The sequence below is a fragment of the Elephantulus edwardii genome, unplaced genomic scaffold (assembly GCF_000299155.1).
Source record: "Elephantulus edwardii isolate Elephantulus edwardi_28Jun2011 unplaced genomic scaffold, EleEdw1.0 scaffold00092, whole genome shotgun sequence".
Lineage (NCBI taxonomy): Eukaryota > Metazoa > Chordata > Mammalia > Macroscelidea > Macroscelididae > Elephantulus > Elephantulus edwardii.
Window position 1 is genome coordinate 2,627,857 of NW_006399842.1, and position 27,907 is coordinate 2,655,763.

The 27,907-nt window shown below is 36.4% G+C and overlaps 1 protein-coding gene across 1 annotated transcript in view; it reads left to right on the forward strand.

The window, feature by feature from the left end:
* C5 (complement component 5) overlaps nucleotides 1–27,907 on the forward strand; it is a 194,093-nt gene that overhangs the window by 99,122 nt on the left and 67,064 nt on the right. The window contains exons 15-27 of the mRNA XM_006890750.1: nucleotides 2,575–2,689; nucleotides 5,993–6,119; nucleotides 10,268–10,383; nucleotides 13,034–13,219; nucleotides 15,313–15,516; nucleotides 16,938–17,147; nucleotides 17,266–17,415; nucleotides 19,156–19,285; nucleotides 20,235–20,297; nucleotides 21,308–21,505; nucleotides 23,401–23,491; nucleotides 25,168–25,241; nucleotides 27,464–27,603. Of these exons, the coding sequence (XP_006890812.1) occupies nucleotides 2,575–2,689; nucleotides 5,993–6,119; nucleotides 10,268–10,383; nucleotides 13,034–13,219; nucleotides 15,313–15,516; nucleotides 16,938–17,147; nucleotides 17,266–17,415; nucleotides 19,156–19,285; nucleotides 20,235–20,297; nucleotides 21,308–21,505; nucleotides 23,401–23,491; nucleotides 25,168–25,241; nucleotides 27,464–27,603 (1,804 nt within the window). The remainder of the gene's footprint in view (nucleotides 1–2,574; nucleotides 2,690–5,992; nucleotides 6,120–10,267; nucleotides 10,384–13,033; nucleotides 13,220–15,312; nucleotides 15,517–16,937; nucleotides 17,148–17,265; nucleotides 17,416–19,155; nucleotides 19,286–20,234; nucleotides 20,298–21,307; nucleotides 21,506–23,400; nucleotides 23,492–25,167; nucleotides 25,242–27,463; nucleotides 27,604–27,907) is intronic.

The following is a 27,907-nucleotide window of genomic DNA, read 5'->3' on the forward strand; positions in this document are numbered from 1 at the left end:
ACTGCCTCTTGGTCCAAGTATAGGTTTTGCATTAGTAGGACAGGGCATGAAAAACAAAAAAACCAACCAAACAAACAAACAAAAAAAACAACACTTCACCAGAGGACATTCAGATGGCCAAAAAATACATGAAGAAATACTCAAGATCATTAGCCAATAGAGAGATAAAATCAAAATACCAGAGAGGTATCATTCCACTCCCACAACAATAGCAAAGTTCGGTAAGACAGTAAACAAGATTTTGGAGAAACTGGAATGCTCTCACACTGCTGGTGAAGACGTAAAATGGTGAAACCACTCTGAAAACCAGTTTGGCTCTTACTTTAAAAGTTGAAAATACAAATACATTTTGATCCAACAATTACATTACTAGGTATATAACTTAAAGAAATATAAGCTGTGACACAAGAAGATACATGCACACTCATGTTTTTTCAGCATTATTTACCATAGCAAAGAGGTAGAAACCACCCACGTGTCATCCATGGATAAATGGATAAAGAAATTACAGTACGTTCACACAATGGAGTGTTATGAAACAATAAAAAAATTTGTAGTTTTGCATAACATGGCTGTATCTAGAGGACATTACACTGAGTGGCATAAGTCAGTCATAAAAAGACATTGTGTAATTATAAAAAGTTTAAGAAAGATTTTGATATATTTTAAAAATAACAAAACCAGCCTATAGGAAATAAGCACTCGCCCATTGCTGACACCCTTTTTAAAAAAGTTATTTGTTTTTTATTTTATTCTAATTTATTTACAAAGTTTTAATACATTGTTTTTCACAAAGGATTTTTCGGATTTCCTTCACCCCACCCACCCATTAAATTGGTTAACCCTTTGATTAACATCCTACCTCCCTTCCATTCTCACCCCTCTATTTCCACCCTCCCCCTTGTCTTGGATCCTCATACTCATGCTACAGTAAAGATTTTTATGCAGTATTTGTCCTTGTGGGACTGAGTTAATTCACTCAGCATAATTCTCTTCAGTTCCTCTCAAATTAGGTAGTAATTTACAAAACGATTGCTCCTGCGTGCTGCATAGTATTCCATTGTATGAATGTACCACAACTTCTCAATCCATTTGTTTGTGGTTGGACATCTGGGCTGTTTCCATGCTCTTGCGATGGTAAATAATGCTGCTATGAACATTGGTGTATAAGATTCTGCTTGAGCCTCAGTTTTCATTTTCTTGGAGTATATAACAAGCAATGAAATACCTGGCTGACACCCTTTTTTATTCCATTTGAGACTCAGTTCTCATTTTCTTGTGGTATATTTCAAGCAATGGAATAGTTGGCTGACACCCTTTTTTATTCCATTTGAGACTCAGTTCTCATTTTCTTGCGGTATATTTCAAGCAATGGAATAGTTGGCTGACACCCTTTTTTTTGCAAGGAAATGAAAAGAGGAAGGGGTGTGTGGAAGTTATCTACCATAATAGCAATTTTTAAATCATTTATTTAGTTATTAATACTCACTCATTCATTTCTGTTTCATTAGAATTGACTCATAAATTTTAAATGAGTTGTCAGAGACTCTAAACCATATAATAGGAGATTGCCCATCCTTCTCCCTCAGAGCAACTGGTTGATTCAAACTATCTGCCCTTAGGTTACCAGTGCAAGACCCTACCCACTAGACCACTAGAAGTCATGGGACTATTTTTCAAAAAATTTTTTACATGTATTAACTAATTTATTCTTTATAATTCTATTATTATTATTATTACCATATTATAATTAGAAAGAAATTCTGAAATACATAAATGTTAAAGGATTTCCCGAAGATCACACAAATAGTAAGCAGCATAAGCAATGTGCTTTTCTAGAGTTCACATGTACAGTATCTAACTTACACAGTCTTGTTATTTTTTATTCTGCAAATAAAATTCGACTTAGTCTAAACCAGCAAAAAATGCTCCATTGATAATTCCAAAAACTCACTATTTTCAATGTAGATATTTCCTTACTCCAAATATGAATAAGGAAAGTCCATGCTTATCATAGTATTATTCACTACACAGAAATGTTCCCTTATTCTTGTTTTAATTGTGAACTACAAAGGAAGTATGCAGTTGGGATGTTTTAAAAAGAACTTGTCTCCTGCAACAGTGAAATTGAATAAGCTTCTTCTAAAGGTGTAAAATAAAATAGGAAAGCAACTCCTCATTGAAAAGCATAAAGGGGGGGGGGAAATGTGCAACAATGAATGAACGAAAATCCAACTTTTTCATAAACTTTCATTAAAATCACAATAAAGTGAAGAAAAATAACCACAAACAAACAAACAAAAGAAAAGCATAAAGAGGAGCCTGTGGGAAAGGACCCTGGACCTGAGTCCTTGATCTCCCCAAGGTTGATTTTTCATTATCATAGAGTAATACAAATTTATATTCTAGTTTTATTCTTATAGCCTTATCAGATTGAAATGCAGTAGTGGATGGAAAGCACTTTAAAGAGTATCAAATACTTCATATAATTTCAAATTGTTCCATTTTTATTTTTCCAAACCTGTTTATTGTAGCTGTGTTAGCAAAACAACTTTATGGTATCTTACTTGACAGGTATTTTTATAACAAAGTAGTCAATGGGGCTGAAGTTTATATCAATTTTGGAATCAAAGAAGACTTAAAAGATAGCCAAAAGCAGATGATGTCCAAAGCAATGCAGAGCACAGTGGTAAGATATTAAGACATATTCACATGAACCTAAGGGTATGTGTTTCCATAATTAAGATTGAGATTAAAAGTCTATGGGGGAGAGAATAGTCTAAAAGTATTATATTTTAAGGCATTATTTTTATCATAGGAGTATGCAATGAGGGTTGCAGAGTGGATTATATTTGGGGGTAGGGGGGGGGGGGTGGGGAGAGGTGCGGGGGGGATTGTGTACCAATGAGGGAGTTTTTCTTTTGCTTTTCAAGGAGAGGAGCAAACGGGGGGGGGGGGTTTGTGCGGGGAGAAGGGTGCAACAATGAATGAATGGAATTCCAAAATCTCTGTAGATGTTCATTGAAATGAAAAATAAACAACCTAAATTTTTTTAAAAAAGTATATTCATTTCATAGGGCTTCCCCAACAACATAGCACAAGCTGGGTGACTTAAAATAGAAAATACATTCTCTCACAGTTCTTGAGTCCAGAAGCCTAGTTTTGGGGTATCCATAGGACTATGCTCTCTCTCTCTCTCTCTCTGAACCTTTACGGGAAGATCCTTCTTGCTTCGTAAAGCTTCTGGTTTCCAAACATTGCTTGACTTGTGACAGCATAACTCCAACCTGTTTCTGTTGTCACATTGCATTCTTTCCTACATGCATCTGTATCTGAGTCTCTTCTTCTCTTTGTAGAAGTCACACTGCATTAGGGCACACTCTATTCTATTATGAGCTCAGGTTAATTTAAATAATTATATCTGCAAATACTATTTCCCAATAAGGCCGCATTCCTAAGTACAAGGGATTAAAATTTGGGTATAGCTTTTTGGAAGACACAATAAATCCATAACAGAAAGTTATTATCAAATCATCTGGTCCACGTCATCATTTTGTCTAGATGTGGAAGTTAATCCCACAATTCTCCATTGGCTTCTCATTGTCCTGAAGGCAAAGTCTACTCTCATTGGCTTCAGCTTCCCTTGCCAGCCTCTGTACCATTCTCCTTTCCTCTGTCCCTATCTCAGATGAGTCATTCCATTTCCTCAAATTTATCACAATCTCACATCTAGGTTCTTTGGAATACTGCCCTTCTGCTTGAAACAGAGACAAAGGATGCTTTTCCTTTGCCTTCTTTTACCGCTTCTTTGTCTGGCTAATCCTTTCTCATTCTTTAAACCTCTATATTAACATTCTTTTGTGGGAAGTCTTTGCTGACTCATCTAAACCAGGTGGGTTAGATGGTCCTACATATTCCATAAATCCAAAACCTCTTAGTAAAGCATTTTTCATACTTTTTGTAAGGGGACAATTCCTTCCTTTCAAAGGGCATTTATCAAAGTCCAGTGACATGTGGATGTCATAACTAGGGGATGTGGGTGCTATTGACATCTTGTGAGTAGAAATTAGGGTGCTACTAAAAATTCTGCAATGCAGGAGACGGCTCCCACAGTCTCCCACAACAGGAATTATCCAGTCTGGATTGCCAGTAGTGCCAAAGTTGAGAAACGTTGCTTTATTGTGATGATTTATTTTTGTGTCTATCACTTTTTATACTAATCTTTTCATGGGTCTTAATTATTCTCATGACCTACCCAAACCAGCATGAGCTTTGAAAAACAGTGGTGCTCTATGAACATTTGACAATGAATTAATGATACATAGGAAAGTAATTTGTTCTTGATTAAGGAATTCTAGAACTATAAATAGAGCCCTGGTCACTTTTTATCCTATTCAATGCTCTTTAGATTTTGCCATAGACTATGGTACATACAATTTTACTCTCTGTTGTATATGAAAGCAATTTGCATTATAAATTATTTCGTGTTTGCTTTTTAAAACATTTAAAGCACATCTTCCAAGATGTGCTTTTAAAATGCAAGAGTCCTTGCTAGATACCGAGCCTAAAAGCACCCACGTCAACCAACTTTAGAAGAAAAATAAGACAAAACATTTTTTTCTGTAGTTCACTTTGTAGTTTCTGATATTACACTAAGTCCCAATGAGTCACAGATGACTCAACAGTACATAACAACAACAATAACAACACATTCTCCATTGTATCTTTTGAAATCAGTGAAGTGCAAAATAAATATAAAACCCAGCTTAGAGATCTAGAAAGACACACGATGAGTCTCTTCTAAGATATCTTTGCCCAGTTACTGAAAACACTGGTGATTGCCGTGGTATCCTTCAAACTGCTAGCCAATCTCTGGTGTCTACTTTATCTTTAAATTCTGCCTGATAATCACCAGGAGATGGAAAGAGCAACACAGCAGAAGAATGGGTATCTTATTTCTTGTTTTACTTTTACCATCAATACTTCCCAGCTCTAAAATCCTGTACCCTATGATTCACCCTGATTTAAAGTGTATAAATTTGGAATATAAAGCACAATTTTTCCTAACCCTACACCTCTGCATTTATCCAGAATCTCTTTAAAGTCATAAGTACTATTTGATCTTCCTCTTTTAAAAAGGAATTTCTTAAGGGTCCTTAAATCTTAAGAAACTTGCCTTTCACATAGAGGTAGACACTTTAGAAACTAAACAAGGAACAACCGGTATTGACTCCAAATCTTGAATCATTGCTGTATCCTCCAACTTGCCATGAGTGATAAGAATTGCACAATATACGTGTATTCATTAATTAAGGCACAAGTCTCTGTAGACTTTAATAGTATTTTCTAGGTCAGCATTATGGAAATATTCTTAGCTGCTCATGAGTTCCATAACTAATTTAACTCTTTAATGAAATCTAAACCAGTAGCTAATCCCTTTTGCAATAATAATTCACAATTTAAAGATTTTTTTAAATAGTGTAATCTTTAGTTTCATAAATCACAGTTTCTCAGTAAGACCCTTTGGTTGCACAAATACACTTTCTGAAATACTTTAAAATGAAGTCTATTTGCACATTATTAAGGTGAGAAGTACTGCTCTTGGCAACACTAGCAGCCCATTTTGCCAGATACATCTTGAAGTAATAAAAGGAGAAACTGAAATTTCAAGACATTTTCGTTCTAGTCTCAGCTCGGTCTCATATTCTGGGAAACACTGACTGAGCCATAAAATCTGTGTTTTCTTAGTTATAAAAGAGAAGGATGAACCGTATGTTGTCCAAGACTTTTCCATATCTACGATTCTATAAAAATTAATTAAAAAATAACACTCTGGGGTTAATTGAGTGTCCAGTTACCCATTTTATTGATGAATTAAACTAGTCCCCTGACATTTACCTTCAGCTTAGATGCTAGTAAAAGCAAATATTGTTCATTTTTCCTTGTTGAGTAGTCTCTGAAATAACTCTTTAACTTTTATTCTTTAAAAAAGTTGGTGGATGGGGTTGCTCACGTCACATTTAACACTGAAGCAGCAGTTAAAGAACTGTCGTATTACAGTCTAGAAGATTTAAATGACAAGTACCTTTATATTGCTGTAACAGTCATAGAAGCTACAGGTAAGTTTCTTTTTTTAAACTTTTAATTGGGATATATTAGGATAGCATACTAAAGGCAAAAATCTCTCCCACTCTTCCTGATTTCTTTTCTTTCATGGTTAACTTTGGTTATTACCAAAAACTGGGATATGAATAGAATTCTAATGCAAGTCGTTGGGCCCCTGCTACTTCAACGGCTAAAAATAAGAGTAAGTTCTGTCCAGTTGACATCCAAAATGACTGTCCAGGTTAACTGGCTTGAATGTCTGGCACCCTAATGTTCTCACATGATGAGAATTGAAATGAAAATGAAATAATATCTGTGAAAATATTAAGCAATACACAAATGAAAGATATTGTTTGTACAATTATATAGTTGAGCTCAGTCTTTATTAAAAACAAAACACAACAAAACAACTTTTCAGCTGTAGAATTCAGAGTCTACTTAAAAATGGAAATAAGAGTAGTACATAGTGGCCTAGTGGTAAGAAACTGCACTGCAATCCCAAAAGTCGGCCATGAGTTGGTTCTAACTGGATGGTGCACAACAACATTTCTAAAATGGTAAAATAATAGTATACAACTCACAGTTGTAGTAGGGAATCAAAGAGTAAATATATTTAAAGCACTTGAAACAGTATTTGTCATCATATTAGCATTATGTAACGGTTAACTCCTTTCATTATCCTTACTGCCCTTTTCCTCTACCTTTTCCTCTTCCTTCTTTATGACAAGGGGCCACTTATTAATCATTCTCCTCTCAGAATAGGCCTTCTCTCGTCCTTCTCAGGACAATTCTCCTCTAAGCTCCCTCAGGAAAGGTCTCCTCTTTGTGCCCACACTCCCTCAGCTAGTAGGTCTCTCTGCCATAGCCTCTCCTGCTTACTGACTCACTCAAAGCCACCATAGCAGCTTTGTCCTGCTCTATTAGCTGCATCTATGGTGGAAAATTTCTACCATCATCACCACTTAGTTTACTGCAGAGCCACTTCCAGGCCTCCTGTTGGCTTTAGCGTTACAGTCCTTGACATATGTTACAGCTTTTCTAGGAGGTTCTTTGCCTTCTGTCTCTGCTATACATCTCTTCTTTGTCTTTTGCTATTTCTCCTTTGTTAAACATATGCATGGTTGACTACATAAGCAAAATCTTTGTCAGTTTCAAAATATGACCTTCCCAGCAGGCCACAAACTGACTAATCCCTTTGGTGAATCGTAGTTACTCCATTTGCATAGTTTATAGTCATTTTATTTGCATGGCCTATTAGCCCAGAACATTTGACCATGCTCATACAAAACCTATATTTGGACCAGAAAGCAGTCATCAGAGCAAAGCAAGGAAGCACTGCATGGTTCAAAATTGGGAAGGGTATACACCAGGGATGTGTCCTATCTCAAACTATGCCTTTTCAAACTATAAGCAGAACAGATCATCCAGGAGGCAGGGCTTTATGAGGAGGAATGTGACATCAGGATTGGAGGAAGACTCATCAACAACTTGTTTATGCGAATGACACAACCTTGCTTGCTGAAACTGAGGAGAACCTGAAGCATTTGCTGCAGAAAGTCAAAGTCTGCAGCCTGCACTATAGATTGAAGCTCAACATCAAGAAAACAAAGATTTTTACCACTGAGCAAATTGGCAGCATCATGATAGACGATGAAGAGACCGAGATTGTTAACAGATTCAGTTTGCTTGGCTCCATAATCAACACTCGTGGTACCAGCCTCCAGGAAATCAAAAGATGAATTGCATTGAGAAAGTCTGCTGTCAAGGAAGTCTTCTGCAGAGTACTGAAAGAAGAGCAACAATGTCAGTCTAGAGACTAAGGTGCACCTGATCCAGGCCCTAGTCTTCGCAATTAACTTGTTCTGCATCAGAAAGCTGGACAATGACTAGGGATAAAAGAAGAATTGATGCCTTTGAGTTGTGGTGCTGAAGAAGAGTATTGAATACACCATGGACTGCTAGGAAAACAAACAGGTTCATCCTAGAGAAGGTGAAACCAGGCTGCTCCTCGGAGGCAAGGATTCCAAAGCTTCATCTGACATACTTTGGACATGTTGCAAGAAGGGACAAGTCCTTGGAGAGGGACGTCATGCTTGGGAGGGTGGAGGGACAGTGAAAGAGAAGAAGACCCTGGGTAAGATGGATTGACACAGTGACTGGGATAATAGGGTAGATGTGTCAAAGACAATAAGGTTGGCACAGGGTAGAGCAGGGTTCAGAGCTGTTGTACTAGGAGTCACTATAAGTCACAAGTGACTTAAGAGCACATAATGACAGCAATTGGCCTATCCCTATAAAGGGACTGAAGCCCAGTGCCAGCCAAAAAATATCAAACCATTATTTGCAGCTTGCCAGATATGTTCACCAACCTGAACAAAAATAGTAAACCCTCTGGGGTCGAAAACTAGGACAAAGATAACTCTTCAAAGTGTAGGAGGAAAATCTCTCAAGCTATTTTTCACATGAAGCAAGGAAAAGGTCACAAAAGATAACTCATTTCACCATGGTACTCAAAACTACTTCATTAGTTTTTAATAGTAACTAGCATTCAGCCCCAGCTGAATCTAATTGTAGTGTTCTGGTATGCTTTGAATGCTGGTGGTGTTAGTCCTTTCAAGTTTATGTTGAACCTCCAACTAACCTTCAGTAGATAATTTAACCACACTGAGCTCTGACTTTGATTTGCTTTTAATTTTAAAATGAGAGATCAAATGGTGCCTCCCACTCTTTGATTGTCTGCTTCTGTAGAAGCAGAATTACTGTAATTTGTGAGTTATTGAGCATATTGTATGTTCAAGATGCTCAATAAATGTAGAAAACTTAGTGCACCAACTCAATTTCATTTTTTACAATTTTTATTTTATATTGGTTTGCTTACAAAGTTCATATACATTTTCACAGTATCCATCATTCACATTGTGTTTCACACAAAAATCCTTAAAATTTTTCAAATAAACTCTGACTAAGCAGTAGTTGTGTTGATAGTTAAAAAGTGTTATCAAGCTTTCATATTTATAAATGATACTGTGAATACTGAGTAGTCTCAGAACTCAAGTGTCTTACAAACTAACATCACATATAAGACAAGGAAACCGAGAACTCCTTCAAGACAGAGGTGCACTTGGAGTACCAGCACTCCAATCAATGCTATTAACCTTCCTAACAAAGAGAAGCTTAAACAATAACCAAAACTTCATTGCAGACGAGTCTGGATCAACTCATAGCTGACAATCTAGCAGATTTTCAGAAGCTGTAAATCACACAGGAGGAGAATGTTCATCCTTCTATGAAGTAGCTGCTGATGAATTTGAACCACCAGAGAAGCACAAGAAAGAGAGCTCCCAGAGCAGTGCTAACCAACCAAGAAAAGTGTCCTAAGGAAGGGGAAGTTTGAGACTGGACATACGGGACTTTGAGGCAGGGATAGTAGAGAAGATAATAAACTGGGGCAGCTTCCACCAAGGGACTATATCAAGGCTGGAAAGTAGGGTTTGAACTCTAAGACTAGTAGCTTATCTACTATTTGGTTTCTACATAGTGGCTCATCAACAATTTGGCTGCCGTATCGGGTATATAACAAGAGCTATGAGAGATATAATACTGGAAAAAAGTTTGAGGATATTAGAGCTTTGAATGATGTTTAATAGTTTGGGTTTCAGTTTTATCTGGAGGATAATATTGTTATACTCTTGCCAGTAGACTCAAATGATTCTACATATGTTATGTCTTCTCTAGTTTCATTACAATCTCTACATCCTAGCAGAAATCCCCGTAAGACTTAATCTCTGGTCTTCTCTTTTCCTCTCTACTCAACTTTGGCACATATTCAACTTAAACTCAGATCACTGACAAAAGTGGTGTCCCTTTCTCAAATTACTCCTCACTTCAGGCCTGTAGCTTGAGGTCCTCAAGGATATCTCTCTGTACAGATACTCTACCTAGGATTTACAACCTCCTGAACCTAAACTCTTTTCCAAATGGTACCTCTGAGTATCAAAAACTATGACTTGGTAAAGGAGTGAATAAAGAAATGAAGGAAACAATGTAGGGGAGTGAGTGAATGAACTAGTAATGCTATGGAGACAGACAAGAACAATGCATAGACTCATAAAGCTATTGTACATCTCAATTGATGTCAACATGGTGCTTATCATTTTCCTAGGTGGATTTTCTGAAGAGGCAGAAATACCGGGCATCAAATATATTCTGTCTCCTTACCACCTGAACTTGGTTGCCACTCCTCTTTTCTTGAAGCCTGGGATTCCATATTCCATCAAGGTAGATGATAAATAAAGGGGGGGGAACCCACAATCCTCTTCAATATGATTATATCTATTAAAAATCTGGGGCAGTGGGAAGGGTGGGGGGGATTGTATACCAAAGAAAGAATTTTACTTTTCAAAGGGAGGAGCAAAGTGGGGAGGGGAGCGAGGGCTGGGTGGGGAGAAAAGTGCAACAATGAATGAATGGAAATCCAAAATCTCTGTAAATGTTCATTAAAATTAATAAAATAAAAATTTTTAAGTGAAAAAAAAAAAGGAAACCATAAAGGTCGCAAATGAATGAAGGGTGCTGGGGAGGGAAACCAGTGAGGGACTCATTCTAGAGCCTGCCTGCCCACCTGTAGACAGGGTTGATCAGAGTGAAAATACTGAAGACAACTTCAGCTTTGGAAGTTATTTCAATCCTTAAGCAAATGATATTATTTAGAAAGAAAGCTTTGAGTTTCAAAGTCCAGATCCATTGCCAACCAGTCAACTGACTCAGAGTTACTCTATAGGACTGCGTAGAACTGTCCTCATAGAGTCTGAAAGACTGTGAATCTTTGCACACGCAAACTTGCAGAGCCACTAAGTGGATTCAGACTGCCATTCCGTAAGCATCCTAATGTTTGGTCATGGAGCCACCAATTCTCCATAGGCTTCCATTGAAGCCCATGAAGAGACTGTATTGACATTGCATTGAGTTTATGCAAATAAGAGCCTATGGTTTTGAAAATACTAGTATTTAGCCCATGGGTGTCTCTCAGCAAGTTGAAGAGTGGTGGTGGCACACATTTTCCATTCTTCGTGCAAGAGGAGGACGCAGCAGCTTCTTGTAACAGTATAGACCATTCTGCTCTGAGTCAGAATGGGCTCAATGGCAATGGTACGACTTTTGGTTTTGTTAGAAAATTCTTCAAAAACCGTAAATGGAGATGGTCTTTGAAAATAGAACCCTTTCTCTCACCATTGTTTCCCACCCCTCCCTGTGTGTCTTTGCATATTTCTGTGGGGTTTACTCCTATCTTGCTCTGTTTATGCTTAACTTTACTTGGTCTTTTGACTCTGTATTACTCTTTATACTTTTCATTTCAATTCTTTCTGTTCCTCTCTTTTCTCTCGCTCTTCTTTTTTTTTCTGTTTCTTTCTTCCTTTAAAATGTTTCTCTTTCTTTACCTTCTTAAGATGCTGATAAAGAGTGGAAACATAGACTCGATTTTAAATTCTTTTTTATTAAATGGAAAATTTTGTTTTCTGCCCTTAATTCATAAAGTTAAAGCAGAGTCTTGGGGGATTTTACTTGGTTTTTAAAAATTCTTTGAGATATGTTGCTTTTAAAATTCAACTTTGGTATCATTAAAATGTGTTACATTTTACTTTATTATATGGTTCATGGCTTTGAAGAGTAAAAGAATTACCAAGTAAAAAGTGAGCCTTGTATGTGCTTATGATTGTATTAAACCTAAAATAAATGGATCAACAGACAATGTGTTTGTGGCAACTAGCAATTGGGAACAGGTCTTGCATAACTAATCAAATGTGGGGGACGAAGAAGAAAAAAAAATGCCAGGGCAGCAGAGATTAGTAGATAGAAGAGTGGTGTGAATGGATAAACAAGATACAGTGAGGAACTGATGAGACATTGTGATAAATAGTATTTATTAATTATAATTAATGTTATAAATGTCTATGAATGATGGAATGAAAAGCAATGATAAATTTTTAAAAAATAACTATACGACATAAATCACAGATACCCACATATATGCATATGTGTATAAGTATATCAGGGAGCCCTGGTGGTGTTAATGATAAGGAATTGCGCTGCCAGTGCAAAGTACCCAGTTCTAATCCACCAGCTGCTCTGTAGGAGAAAGATGAGCAATTTCCTCCTGTGCAATTTGCTGCTTCTGAAAACCCACAGGAGGGTCATCAGCTATGGTTTCATTTGAACTTGATGGTACAAGATAACTATGTATATAATATTTGCATATAATATTTATATGTCTTTTGTATGATTTATAGAAGTAACAGAAACTGTATTTTTATGGAAATTAGGTATCAGATTTGTGGTAGTGAGAGGTAGAGTTTAAGAAAAAGATATGTATTTACTATTTCTCATATTAGAAAGTCTCCTTTTAAAAGAGGTTGCCTCAAGGGAGCTCTGGTGGCCTAGTGACAAGAAGCTGCACTGCAATCCCAGAGGTACACAGTTCAAATCCACTAGATGCTCTGCTGGAAAAGAAAAGGCAGTCTCCTGTACTAGTCAGATCTGATTTGACAGCACACACACACACACACACACAAAATAGTAATTTTTTTTTTTAAAAAAAGAATAGTTGCCTCATTTTTTTTCCTTTAACCATTCCTAAGCTAACTAAAAAACCAGATGTTAGACACTAGAAGATCTTAACACATCTATTCTTGGGTAGACTTCATAGAATTATACGTACGTTCGTAATTTGCTTGGTTTGCAGGGAAATCTTTTAAAGTATTATTTCAGTAAATAAAATTAAATTTTTCTAAAGCCAATAACATACTTCTCTCTACCAAACTAAGTACAAATAAACTATGTTTCAGTATGGAAGAGAAATTGTTTCAGAATGTTTTATGCTTGACACATGTGATGAGCTGTTGAAATGGATTTGGACTGTTTTGGCAAACAGGTGCAGGTGAAGGATTCACTTGACCAAATAGTTGGCGGGGTCCCAGTGATCCTGAGTGCAAGAACAGTTGATGAAAATCAAGAGACTTCGGACCTGGAGTCAAAGACAAGTGTCACGCACGTCAAGAACGGAGTAGCTTCATTTGTAATTAATCTGCCAGCTGGTGTGATAGCGCTGGATTTTGACGTGAGCTGAATTCTCCTGTTATATTCACTAGGACAATCTGTACTTTCAACTATGTGTTTTGCCTTGTGTGAAGAATGTATTTTATATAAAAGTCCAGTGAGTAGTTCTGAGATTATGAATGGGCACCAGTGGCAATCTGCTAATTCACTGAATGATCCTTGAAGAAGATAAATCTACCCACTTTTCATTTGTGAATTAAGTATGTTATACAAATAAGACTGTTTTAAGGAACTACAGTAGAGTGGTGCTTGACTATTAACCAAGAGGTTATTATGGTGATTCATGTCCACGAGTCACTCCAAGAGACAAAGATGTGGTTATTTGTGGGTTCTGTAAAGATTTGCAGCCTTGGAAGCTATTCTATAGAGTCACTATGCATTGAAATAGACTATAGCACTGGGTATGTATAGGTATGTACCGTAAACCAGACTCAGAAAGAAAGTAGGGATACGAGAAAATGAATTTTTTAAAAGAGGAAGGCTGAGGCAGAGGTCCTCTCACAGCTTAGCACTGTGAAAAGCCCCCCTTTTTAGTCTCCCTATGGTTTTTATTTTGTTTAAGCCAATCATCATAAAAAAAATTCAATCTCTGGATACTATATTTTCCTTGTACTTCAGTGTTGCCAACATAACAATGGGTAAGCTTAATCTTTAAACTAAAACCAAAGTTCAGACATGGCATCTCCTCCGGTAGGAGCAGGGAGGAACCTTTCTGTTTGCAGAGGGCATCCAGTATCTCCTCCAGGGTGCTGGGTGGAATTCTCTGTTTGCAGAGTGTGCTCAGTCCTGCCTGGACTCTGATCTCAGTTGTGGCCCGGCTGTCACTATGCTGGATAATCCACGGGTATGTAATACTGCATTAGAATAATTAGAATCCAGAAGCTTCGGAACAGGCAGTACCTGTAGGAATCAATGGTAGGTGTATCCTCTCCTCCACTCCCACAAACTATTTTTCTCTCTTCAGAAACAAATGGATTTGACATTTTCTTTTTTCCTCCTAATAGTAAAGTTCTCTGACAGAAAAGAATGTTTCATTTTCCAATAGCAAATAAAACATGTAATGACAGGAAAACAAAGTTGAGTTGGTTCCAACTCCTGGAAATCCTGCTGGACAGAATAGAACTGTCTCCTAGGGTTTCCAAAGAATGACTCAGGGTTTCAAACTGCTTCAACGGGCAGGAGAGGAAGATCCCAGATGAGATGGATTGATACAGTGACTGGGGCAATGGGGATTGGTGTGTCAGAATTAGTGAGAATGGCTCAGGACGGGGAGGGTTCAGAGCTGCTGTACATATGGTCGCTATGGGTCACAAGTGACTTGACAACACATAACAACAACAATAATAATGAGTTAAAGTAATATTTGCCCTTTTGTGTCAGAAGAAGACAAGACCTCTAAAATCTCCTGTGACTAAATAAGTATGTAGAGTTCACAAGTGGCCACCCTGGATGCAAACCAATATACATCTGACTCCAGAGTAGGAATTAGAAACCCCTCTGCTATTTGAGGGCTGCTATTTCTGCCTTGGTACATTTCTACTGTACTTGAGTTTGGAAAAGCTCCTCTGCACCATAACTTCTTGATGAAATTGAGGTAGATCCTCTTAGTGATAATGTTCATTGACCACTTCTGTCTTCCAGTTCTCCAGAGTTAAGGAGCTCTCCTTAGCCTGTTGTATAGCTGATCATGCGTTAATGTTACCTTCCACTGTGTCCTCTCTGCTACCCCAAATTTTTCTCATCCTGCCCTCATTGGAATAGAAGTCATCAACGTGTCATTACATCCCTAGAAGAGTGCCAAGATTTATTGTAGGACCATATTTCTCTTGACTTCACCAGACTTTCCCCTCCATAGCCCACAATCTCAACTGTATTATCTGTAGTTTTTGTAAAGTTATTTGATACTAAGGTATGTGAGAACTGGAATAATGGAGAATGTGCTTCCTTTAAAGTTAGATGTTGTCAAATCAGAAATATGTAAAATAAAGAAGTTTGGAAGATAAGTTCTTTTTTAAAAAAAGAAAATAATAGATATGTTTTGTAGAAAGCATTATATGTCAGTACACAGATCTTTTTGACTCTTTATCTTTTCAGATCAAAACCAATGATCCAGAGCTTCCAGAAGAAAATCAAGCCAATAGAGAGTACCAAGCAATAACATACTCCTCTCTCAGCCAAAGTTACCTCTATATTGACTGGACTGAAAATGATAAAGCACTGTCTGTAGGAGAATATCTAAATGTCATTGTTACCCCCAAAAGTCCATATATAGACAAAATAACTCACTACAATTATTTGGTAAGCACAGCAATAAGATATGTATGAGTATCTGCTCCCCTACTTGGAACATTTTCCTTTGGTCTTAGAGAAGCATTAAAATGTGTTGTTTTTTTTTAAATTTATGTTTACAAAATCATTCTCCAGAGCATCATTGTAACACAAATACTTAAAGGGAGTGGCTTTAAAGAATAGAAATGTATTTTCTCACAATGTAAAAACCAAAAGTCTACAGAGGAGATTTCCCATCTTTCTCCCACAGAGCAATAAGTGGATTCAAACCACCACATGCCTTTGGGCTAACAGTGCAGCCTCCTACCACTAGGCCACCAGAGATCCCTGACCAAGGACTGTTGTTTGCTGTTGAGTTGGAAGTGACTCATAGTTGACCCTGCAGCAGGTTTTCGTAGGCAGTAAATTGCAATGGTGCAGACTGCCTGGGCCATCCCAATTCCTTTCCCACTCCCAAACCTTACTTGAATTCTTGGCTTGTTGATGATCTTGATGAAGAATTACTTGAACTGTTAATGGTCTACACACAAAAACCATGTATAGAGGCAAGATTTCTAAGGACAGTGTAAGAGAACTTTGAGAATGTTTTGGCTTATTGTGATTTTTTTTCTAACTTAGTCCTTTAATTTATAACATAACTGTGGCTTTAAAAGTTTATCCATGTAGTCCAGAATAAGAGCTGCATAGTAAAGTGGACTAGGAGAGGGGATTGCGCAACAATGAAAAAAATTTTTTCAAAGACAAAAGTGAACTGGGGTGGGGGAGTTGGATAGGGAGGAAAATGTGCAAAATGAATGAGTGGAAATCCAAGTTCTTTATAAACTTTCATTAAATGTCAATTTAAAAAGTTTATCTGTAAATATAATGCACTATATCTCTCATTTTTAAAAATAAATGAAACAAAAATAGTTTCAACGGCAGTTGACAATTTTGGACAATTCTGAGTTGTATTTTGTCTGACCCAGTGGTGTATTCTGTAGGGAGTTACACTGCGACCCAAAGATGGTGCCTCCCCAGTGGTTTAAATTCACCAGGAGCTCCCATGGAGAGAGATGAGCAATATCCTCACCTGTCTCTCAAATGCCCACTGGAGGGTCAACTGTGAGGAATCTCTGACTTAATGGCAATGAATTGTAGGTTGGTTTCTTCCTAAGCTTTTAATTCCCAGGTTATGTGACTTGAACTAAAAACCAGTAGGACTTTTAGTCTATTCATGAGCCTCAGTTTATTCATCTATGGAATGAGCAGGAATATTCCTACCACGTTGGCTTATATCAAGAATTAATTACATGAACATAAAAGTTTCTGTGATCCAGTGAGCCCATTATGTTAATGTTCTTTTTAACCTAATTTCTGCCCCACCTCCATGTACGTTCTGTTCTGATGGTTGTGTTTTTGTAGTTATTGTTGTTGCCACTGTTTAATTTTAGGTTTTATCCAAGGGCAAAATTGTACACTTTGGTACAAGAGAGAAGCTTCCAGATTTATCTTATCAAAGCATAAACATTCCAGTGACACAGAACATGGTTCCTTCAGCTCGGCTCCTGGTCTACTACATCGTCACAGGAGAGCAGACAGCAGAATTGGTGTCTGATTCAGTCTGGTTAAACATTGAAGAAAAGTGTGGCAACCAGCTCCAAGTAAGTTACAAAGTGTAAATCACAATCTGATTTTTCTCCTGAAAGAAGCAGTTTATAAATGCTTGTAAAAAGTTTTGCCTCATACAAATGATCTTTTTTTTTTCAATTGACCTTCTAGGTCCATCTATCTCCGGATGGAAATGTGTATAAGCCAGGCCAAATGGTATCTCTTACTATGGAAACTGAGTCAGCTTCATGGGTGGCTTTAACAGCAGTGGACAGCGCTATCTATGGAATGCAAAGAACGGCCAAAAGGCCTTTGGAAAAGGTTAAGTAGTACATTGAGGTGTTTAAGGTGCATGGTGTGACTCACTGCAGTGACTTAAGAAGTGTGATTCCCTGGGAAGGTTGTGGAGAAAGAGTTTAAAAGAAAATTTTTTTCCTAATTGCTATCAAGTCAATTCTGACTCAAGACAACTCAAGTCAATTCCTACTCAATAGAACACTATGTGTTTCAGAGTCAAACTGTTCATAGCAGTTTTGGTGCTGGTTTTTCAGAAGTGTTTTGTCCAATATCCCTCCAGGCGTCTTTTCCTTTCAACTTGTAAGCTCTGACCTAGCTCCAGGTGGCTGTGAGCTGAGAGAGAGGAGAAGAGAATGATATGTCAGAGATTATGGAAAAGTAGGAAAGTATGGATTTGGTTAATCTTCATATATTGGGAACTGGATTTTTGTTGATTATTCTTAAAGTTGTTCTAGCAGCATAGCACATTCTGAGTTGCACTGCCACTGTGAGGTTAGCAGTTCAAGTCCACGAGCTCCTCCTCAGGAGAAAGATGGGCAGAGTGCACTCATAAAGATTTACAGCCTTTAGAAGCCTGTCAGAGGGTCATTATGATTTGGAATTGATTTGAGGACAATGGGATGGAAGATACTAAATTTCTGCTTCTTTTTCTTCTTGTGATGTGTCATCGAGTATGATTCTGGAATTGGATAGTTGCAATGCTTGTACACCATTTATAAATGTAATTCATGTCACTGAATTACACACTTAAAGTGGTAAATTGAATGTTTATATATATTTTGTCACAATAAAGTCAATTATACATACCAAAATAAAAACAAAATGAACAAACAAAAAAGCATATAGCCATGACAGTGATTACTTTGGAAAAGTTGTGATTGTTTTTGTTAATTTATTTTGTTTTAGCAATACAAGAAAAGGCTAGCTAGATAACTTTTGGGTTTATTTTGGCATGTTATTTTATTCTCATTAATATTGTGTGGCAAAAAATACCTTGGAAGTAATTCAGTTCACATAAGTCAATTATCATTTTTCTCTGTAACACTGAGCTACTATTTTCTTGCCTTGAAGCTATTTGACCAAGAATGTAAAAAGGTGAATCTAAAAGTTTTCAGGAAGGAAAAACTATGCAGGGGTCAAAATTAAAGCAGAATAGCCCCTAAAACAAGTTCTCAGTCAGTTGAGATCTAAAATCCTCTCCCTAAAGGTCAGAAAAGACTATATCATTTTAGCCATTTTAAAACTAGTTTGTTTATTAAATAATTCTTTTATGTATTCACCTATTTATTCATCTTTTATTACATAGTATTGGCTGCAGCTTACATTCTATGTATAAAAAAAGTGTGGAACAGTGCCTAAGAATTCCTTCCTTAAAGTTTTTGCTACTTTATTTTTAAAATATATATAATTTCCAATCTACAAAAGGACAAAACTATAGAAGTAAAATTGGGAAGACTAGAAAACATGATTTGGGGTTATTTAATAAACAAGTCAGAACCAACTTATAGTTGACCTCCCAGCTGATTCTCAGAGGCTGTAAACTGGGCAGGAGATTGCTCATCTTTCTCCTGGAACATCTGATAAATTTGAACCTCACACTTTTGGGTTGACAGCACACCCCACTAGGCCACCAGAGCACCTTTTAATAAAGTAATGACCTGCATTTCGCCAATTCATAATAACCATGTAACAAGTAAAATCATTAGTACTTTGAAGGAATTATTTGTACATCTGATAAGCTCAACATCTTGCTTTTCGGAATAGGTATTTCACACTTTAGAGAAGAGTGACCTTGGCTGTGGAGCAGGAGGTGGCCGCAACAATGCCAATGTGTTCTACCTGGCAGGACTCACATTCCTCACCAACGCAAATGCAGACGACTCTCAGGAGAAAGGTAAAATGCTCCGGTTTAAGAAAGTGTTTTTATTTTCAAGTTATACACTGAAATTTAAATTTACAATGCTAATTTATCTCCCCAATTCTTTATCTTTTCTTTTCTTTTTTGTCAATTCCCCTGCATAAATTTTTTCACTCAAGATAAAGTCCAAATTCTTTAGTAGCCTTCCATCATCTTGCTTTCTCTCCAGTTGTATCTCCCACCTTCCTCTACCTCTCTTTTTTTTTATGCCACAGAGAACCAAGGGTAACTCTTGAGTAGCGCAATGCATGTTCAGCCATAGGACTGCTTTCCCCATTTGTAATCTGTAGAAACTAGTGAGAATAATTTCCTACATACAACTTCATCTCCACAGAGGAGACAAATCACAGGAACTGTGTCCATTACATGTACTGTAAAATGAATGTCATTACACATCTCTACACTTAATTATTCAAAGTTGTTTCTCAACCACCAAACTATGACCTCTGTAAGAACAAGAATCACATCACAATTATGTTCTGCCTGTGATTTTAAAGTGGTTCATAATGACATTAGGTCCTCTGGCATTCAAGTTTATCTTTGTAATGCTCTATCACAAAGAGCAAAAAGTAAAAACAGCATACATAACAAACTTAAATCACTCTAAATCCTTAGCACTCCCTATCACCAATAGAGATTCAAAATTACTAGTGTCAAGTAAAGATTAATGCATAAACTAGTTCTGGTTGTTGTGGAGGTCCTAGGTCAGAAGGAAACAGGTAACCACTGAGATCTCATCTAATCCTAATCAAAAGGATGAGAGTAGACGACCCAGATAATGATCTCTGTTCAGAGAAGAAAAAAAAAATCACATCCAGTCCAAAGGAGGATCTTGCAAATATTTTAAATGGTTAAAAATTGCGTGGACATGAATTTGTTTTTTAAATTTTATTTGATATTTTTCTTTTTTTTTTTTTTTAAGCAGATAAATCTTGTAAAGAAATTCTTAGGCCACGAAGAACGCTTGGAAATAGAATAGAAGAAGAAGGTACTCTAAAACATTTCATGTGATTTGGGTAAAGGGCACAATCATATCATTGAGTAGCTGGGGGAAATTGGACATTATATACATTTTCCCAATTCAATTTACTGTACAATGGAAGAATGTATATATAGATGCTTAGCTCATTTCCTTCAGAAAGATTCATTCAGATAAGTCAATAGACCATTTGTTATTAAGTGCTATCAGGTTACCTCCAACTCAAGCCAACCTTAAGCCTAGAACAGAGTGAAACATTGGCTCGCTCTGTATCAAACACAATTATTTGGTGTGACTAAGCTTATTATTGCAGCCATGGTGCCAATCCATCTTCTTAAGGGCCTTGCTCTTTTTCTCTGACCCTCTGTGTCAGCAAGCACGATGTTTTATCTAGGTACTGGTCCCTCCTGATAGCATGTTCAAAGTGGATGCGACAAAGTCTCACCATTCTCATTTCTAAGGAACATTCTTGCTATACGTCTTCTAAGATGGGCTTGATGGCACTTACCATTAACCAAAATAATGAATGATGCCAGTTTGAAAAGCTAAGATTTAGCTTAATTACAAGAAGCCTTTTAACTATTTGGCATGAAATGAAGAGGACTTCCTAGTAAGCAAGGTGCTCAGCTGATATAGTCCACAAAGAGCCGCACTACTAACTCAAAACTCTCTGGAGTTTTGCATCTACCAGTGGCTCGAATCCATTGTTAAAGGATGGGTATTCTCCTCTCATTACTATTTATTTATAGCCTCAGAAATTGGTGGAGAGTCACTAAGAGTGTGAATAGACTAAGGGGCAGTGAGTTTGTTTTTCCAAATAGGTAACATTCTGGCACCCCCTTTCACTTTCCATTACTAGACTAGTGTCAAGTAGAGATTAATGCATAAACTAGTCCTGGTTGTTGTGGAGGTCCTGGGTCAGAAGAATGCAGGTAACCACTGAGATCTCATCTAATCCTAAAATGTTCGTTCACGTCCTATGCACCATCGGAAACACATTGTGTTTTTTGCCATTTCAGCTGCTAAATACAAGCACCCGGTACTGAAGAAATGTTGTTATGACGGGGCCTCTCGTAATAATGATGAAAGCTGTGCTCGTCGAGCTGAACGGATTACTATAGGTCCCAGATGTGTCAGAGCTTTCAATGAATGTTGTATCATTGCAAGCCAACTTCGTAATGAACACTCACATAAACCTCTTCAATTGGGGCGCCTGCGTAAGTTTGACATTTTCCATGATAACACTGTCTGATACAAGGAATTTTGTTGCCTTTTGCGCTGTTAGGAAAGGAAATTTCGATGCTCTATCTGAAATTGAAAGTAGAAAAAAAAATACTACTTGTAAATGCTCATAAGAAAAAAGAAATCTGTTCCCATTTTTGGTAATTCAAAAGGCAGAGGCTACTAGTCCAGAATCAAGGCCTTCTTTTTACAGGGTATTGACTCTGGACTAGTACCCGCTGCCTCTGTTAAGGTAAATTGTAAGCTTTAGAGCCACCCATTCCATAAAACTGAATAAGAATTTATCATAAAAGTCTTTATCTTTTTTTATAGCAAGAAGCTTGCACCAGATAGATCATCTCCAATATACCTTTGAGTTCCTATTTAGTAACTTGTTTTGCTTTATCCACCCAAGACCACTGTCATCAAGTTTATTCCAGTTCATAATGCTCCTATTGGACAGAGTAGAACTACCCAATAGTGTTTCCAATGCTGTAATTCTTCCCAGCACACACACTAACCCATCTTTCTCTCAAGGAGCCACTGGTGGGTTAGAATTACTGACTTTTCAATTATCAGCCCCACATCAACCCACCAGGACTCCTTCATGAATCTTAAAGCTTTGTCTGCTTCAATGAGTATCATAGTAGCATTATTCACCATCGCAAGAACATGGAAACCGCCCAAATGTCCAACCAAAAATGAATGGATTGAGAAATTATGGGACATTCACCCAATGGAATACTATGCAACACACAGGAGATATGATTTTGTAAATTATTACCTAACTTGGGAGAGACTGGAGGGCATTATGCTGCATAAACTCAGTCCCACAAGGACAAATATTGCATAAAACCATTATTGTAGAATAAGTGTAAGGATCCAAGAGGGGTGGAAGAAGGTGGAAGCAGAGGGATGAGGATGTGCAGAGGGAGGGGAGGAGGGGATTAATTATGAGGTTGTACAATTTGATGGGGGGGGGTGAGGGAAATTGAAAAAATGTGTTTTCTAAAGCAATGTATTCAAATTTTGTAAACAAACTAGTATAAAAATTTTAAAAAACATTATTTTTATGGTCATTTAGCAAATGAATATCTAATTTTATTAGATATTCAGGTTGTTTTCAAGTTTTTGCTTGTTATAAACAATGGTTTTCCATTGGAAACATTTTATGGGTTCTTCACATTCTAAAGTTTCAACTATGACCATCTGGTTTGGTTTCAGCTAGACTGTATTAAAATATGGGAATTATCAGGAATTGGAATAGTCAGAGGATGTTGCCTTTTAAATTAGATTTATATAGGTATCATTTATATTTTATAAATATAATATTTTTATATTTTCTATAAAATATATATTATGAATATAAATATTACTTTATAAAAATGATTCTTTTAAATATTATACCTGTTTTCTAGGAGGGTTTTTTAAAGGCAGAATGGTATATCCAGTCCTTACTAATCTATTTTAAACGAAAGTAAAAGCTCTAACTGTTTTTATTAAAGTAAATATAAATTTCTGAGTTAAGGAAAAGAATCATGTGAAACCCCCCTGTCTTATAATTACAACACTAATACTACAATTCTAAAAATGTAAATTACAGCTTGAATAATGTCTTCTATATTCTCAACAACTCGAAACATTTAACTATAAGAAACAAACCATCAAAGATTTTATTACGTTTATTTGGTTTTTATTTCTCAATGCTGTTTGGAAAAAAATTCTGAGAGTTCCTTAGGTCTTATTTTTATATTTAAAAAATTCTTTCATTGACACCTTTCAATACCTTTTAGAAAATGCTTAAGATACTGATTAATGGCCATATTTTAAAACTCAATTGTTAGTAGAATTTATGTTGTTTTTCAACAATTAAATATACTTTTATCCCCAGACATAAAAACCCTGTTACCAGTAATCAAGCCAGAAATCCGAAGCTATTTTCCAGAAAGCTGGTTATGGGAAGTTCATCATGTATCTCAAAGGTATTCTACCTTTTTGGCATTTCTCTTTCAAATGTTGAAAATTAAAAACACAATGGCCCAAAATCTGGAAACTACTCAGCTTCTAGTAGTTTGAAAGTTGAGTTGACACTACTATTTGGTCAAGATTTTGAATATTTATTTTTTATTCTTCTGTCCCTAGTAACTTGTTTCAGGGTAGGCCTAACTATTGGTGAAGAAAGGTCCTGTTCCATTTAATTTTATTTCATTCCAATAAACCTTTACTGAGCACAACTATATCTCATGTTGAAATACATGCTCTATAATAGAAACACTGGTTAATTAGAGATTCTTTTCTTGTTAAAGTCTCTCATAAGATGTGTATTTATGGAATTCCTCCTCTGTAGCAGACACTGAACATAATTATGAACAAAATTAAGTCCCCAAGCATCCTTCTTCTTAGTGGGATCACAGCATTGGCTTTTTAGTGAGAAGCCAAGGGGCACTGACTGCAGAGTCTTGCAATATAGCTTACTAGCAGTTCTCCATGCCTCCAAGCTTGCCCCTTTCTAATTCTTTTTATACTATATTGTCCATTTCACATGACTGATGATATTGAGCTAGCAATTCTTCTGATAAACCTCCCCTGGCTAGTTATACCCTATCACTGACTCTCACCTCCACCAACAATTGTATTAATTACACTTTCCAATAGTATCCTACTCTTAACCCTGTTGCATTTATCACATAGTGCTATCGTGGCCTCCTTAATTGTTTGCCTTTCGTGTTGGCAAATATTCAATGGCAGGGATTAAATTCAAATAGCTGTTTTATATCCATGACCAGGAATAGGATATGGCTTGTGGAGACACCAAATAGAGGTGTCTAATGGACATACATTACCTCTGAATTTTTATGATGGTTCCTTGATTTTATAGTTGTGTTCCATCACATTGCAACCGACCCATAGTTGACCCTGTAGCAGTTTTTCACAGGGAGAAAAAGGAACAGCAAGCGACTCGTAGGTTTTAACCCTGTGCCTTTGAGTTGGCAGCACAACTCTTTACAACTAGGCCACCAGTATGAATGGTAGAGTGAATTGCAACTCATTAACTTTTTATCACGGAACTAACTGTAAACTGTTTATGAGTACTATTTAAGTACGGTGTAGTGTGCAGTAATTGAACCACCTGCCTTTGAATTGACAGAATAATTTCTTACGACTAAGCCACCAGAAGGGAGCTCTAGTGGCATGGTCCTTAGCGAGTTACCTGCCTCTCTGATAATTCTAATCACTTGGAACTTTAAGGGAGAAAGACAGACAGTCTGTTCCCACGAGCTTTCTAGCCTTTGCAAATTGCTAGAGACTCAGTTATACATCTATTCTGACTCGATGGCAATGAATATAATTTGTTGTACATTTTTATTTGCAATGCTTCAAAGACATCTTTCTGAATATAAATTCTCATCGAATAGATGCAATATCTGAAAACCTGGAACATGTTTATGAGTATTGAATATCTTTTTCTTGCTTGTTTTGTGCTTTCTTTGGGTTTGCTGGTTCCCCCCTCTTTACAGTAGATTTCAGGTTGCCTTTTTATTATTTGTTTCTTTCTGCTAAAAGTGGTCTAAAACAAAAATTCTTTTAATGGATTACTTTTTCATGATGGGTCAATCAGTATTCTACCTTATTTGAATATTAAAATTTCCACTTCCAGAAACCAGCTGCAACTTAAGTTACCTGATTCTCTAACCACCTGGGAAGTTCAAGGTGTTGGCATTTCAAATACAGGTAAATAAGCTTAACTTGACTCTCTCATTTAAGGAGTGATCTAATTACCAAGGTATAGTTCTTTGATACTGGTTATTTAATTATTTTACCTCAACTTAAATGATACCAATTTTTAAATATTTTTATGTGTTACAAAAACAATTTCACATACTCCCATATTTGAACATACCTATTTCTTCATTTGCTCTATTAATCTTACTTTATAAATCTTGATGTCAAATGCTTGTTCCTTCAAATTTCATTTTTTAAAAAAAATTTACTGTCATTTGAATGAAAGTTAATGGAAGAAATTGGTTTTTCATTCATGCATATTTTATTTCATGACATTAATCGTTATTTATAATCCCCACTTTGTAATTGCACTCTTTTCATTCTTCTGCCTTATTCATTTCTGCCTTCTGATTTTTCTCCCTGGGAAATGCTGTCCTTTTTTTTCTATTGTATGGTTGCTTTTTCTAAAAAGTTAGTGCTTCCCTGGAGTTATTGTTCACCTTGTCGGTGTTGTTATGTGCCTAACACTTATAGCAACCCTGTGCACAATAGCTCACCTGGCAGACCTCTTTAATATAATTTCCCTGAAAATTGAGCCCTTGAAGTAACTTTAGTTTCAGGCTCAAAGGGTGACTAAGGGCCATGATCATCAGATCAGCAAACCGACCCATTTTAATCATTTTGAGTGTTGTTCCTTATATTTCCCCACTTTGTTTAAGATCCTATACTATGACCCCTTTTAGTGCAATCAGCAGTGGTAGCCAGGAAAACTCTAGTTCTTCTGGGCTGAATCCTGGAGGATGGCTCACTAGTCTTATGGATTCTTTCTTTCTGTGTATCTTTTCCTCACTCTTCTTTGCTCCTGACAGGGGGAGGTCATAGCTGCACCTTACATGGCCAGTCACAAGCTTTTAGGATCCAAGTAGCTACTCATCAAAGTAGGATATACAGCATTGTCTCTGTAGATAATTGTTCCAATTACTCTTAATATCTCCTGAAATAATAGTCCTGAAGCTCTAAGCCCAGCAACTCATCCTGTCAAGGTGTTTGGTAACGATTAAAAAGTTTATATAACTTTAGCCTTATTGGCTCTATTGTGTACACAGGTAATTTCACAACTGTACAGATTTTAAATAGCCATTTTCCTTTGTTTTTTCAGTGACTGAATTTCTTCAGTCACTGAAAAATTAAGGGAAGATAAAAGCAGATCTTTGACTTTCCTCTCTGGTTAATGCCTTTGTTTATTAATTTCTTCATTATTGTGATGAAATACATTGCACAAAAATTTCATTATGCTGAGTGAAATATGTCAGTCACAAAAGGATAAATACTGCATAGTGCCACTGTTGTAAAACAGGACTGACATCGGGGTTGAGGGGAGACTGAGAAAAATGGGTTCAATAATGTATACTGCATTGAAACAGATGAGGGGGGAAACTGTTTAAAAGGAATATGTGATTAGGTATTATTGTCATGACAGGAGTCCAGAACGAAGGCTGCATAGTGGAGTGAACCTGGGGTTAGGGATTATATAACAATGAAATAATTTTTCTTTTACTTTTCAAAGAATACACTGGGGCGGGGGGGAGAGGTGGATAGGGAGAAAAATGCAACAATAAAGCCTCAGTAAATTTTCATTAAAATTAATAATAATAATTAAAAGACATTTTTAAAAAGAACAATTAGTATATGATCCCACTTACATGAAGTAGTCAAATGTATAATAGAACTAAAACTGGCTACCAGAGGTAAAAGGATTGTCAGTCATTGCTTTGGGGGCTTGAATTTCTGTTAACGTTAACAGTGATGAAATAATTTAGAAAATGATAGGGATAGTGATTGTATGACATGCTATATGAAACAAATGTCATTAAATTATACATAGAAAAAATGCTGAATTGGCAAATATTGTATTTGGCAATATGGCACAATACATTGTTGTAAAAAATATATGTTTAATTATATTAATAAAAAACATTTGTTGAAGCTGTTTTTATCCATAATATATAATTAAATATTTTTAATAAATAAAATTTTATGTTAATGCCAATAATCAACAAAATAAAGATCTATGAGTTTGAAAATACAAGGAATTGGGGACATGGTGCAGAAAAAGACAGAAGTCATTTTGTATACTCTAAATAAAGCAAATGTGAAATAATGTACACTAAAAAAGTATTCCAGAAACCCCTAAAATGCTATTTCTGCTTTGTTTTTACTTTGGGCTGAAGGTATATGTGTTGCTGATACTCTCAAGGCAAGGGTATTCAAAGATGTCTTCCTGGAAATGAGTATTCCATATTCTGTTGTACGAGGGGAACAGGTCCAATTGAAAGGAACTGTTTACAACTATAAGTCTTCTGGGATGAGGGTAAGTAGGTATTTATGGTAGTTAGAATGTATAGTGAAACTTTTAAAAGGGTTTATGACAATTTTATTAATTTTTTTGCACAAAAATGTAAGTTTTACTTATTTCAGCAAGATAAACTAGTCCTTTATTATGACTGCTACTCTATAAAATTGTTTTAGAACACAGCCACAGTGATTTTGTTAGGTATTATTGGCTGCAGAGTTGAACAATTGTGACAGATCATATGGGACACTTTGACTGCTCTGCACTGCTGCTCAAAGCACTACAAACTAAAGTAACATAACTTTAACTTCACAATTTTTTT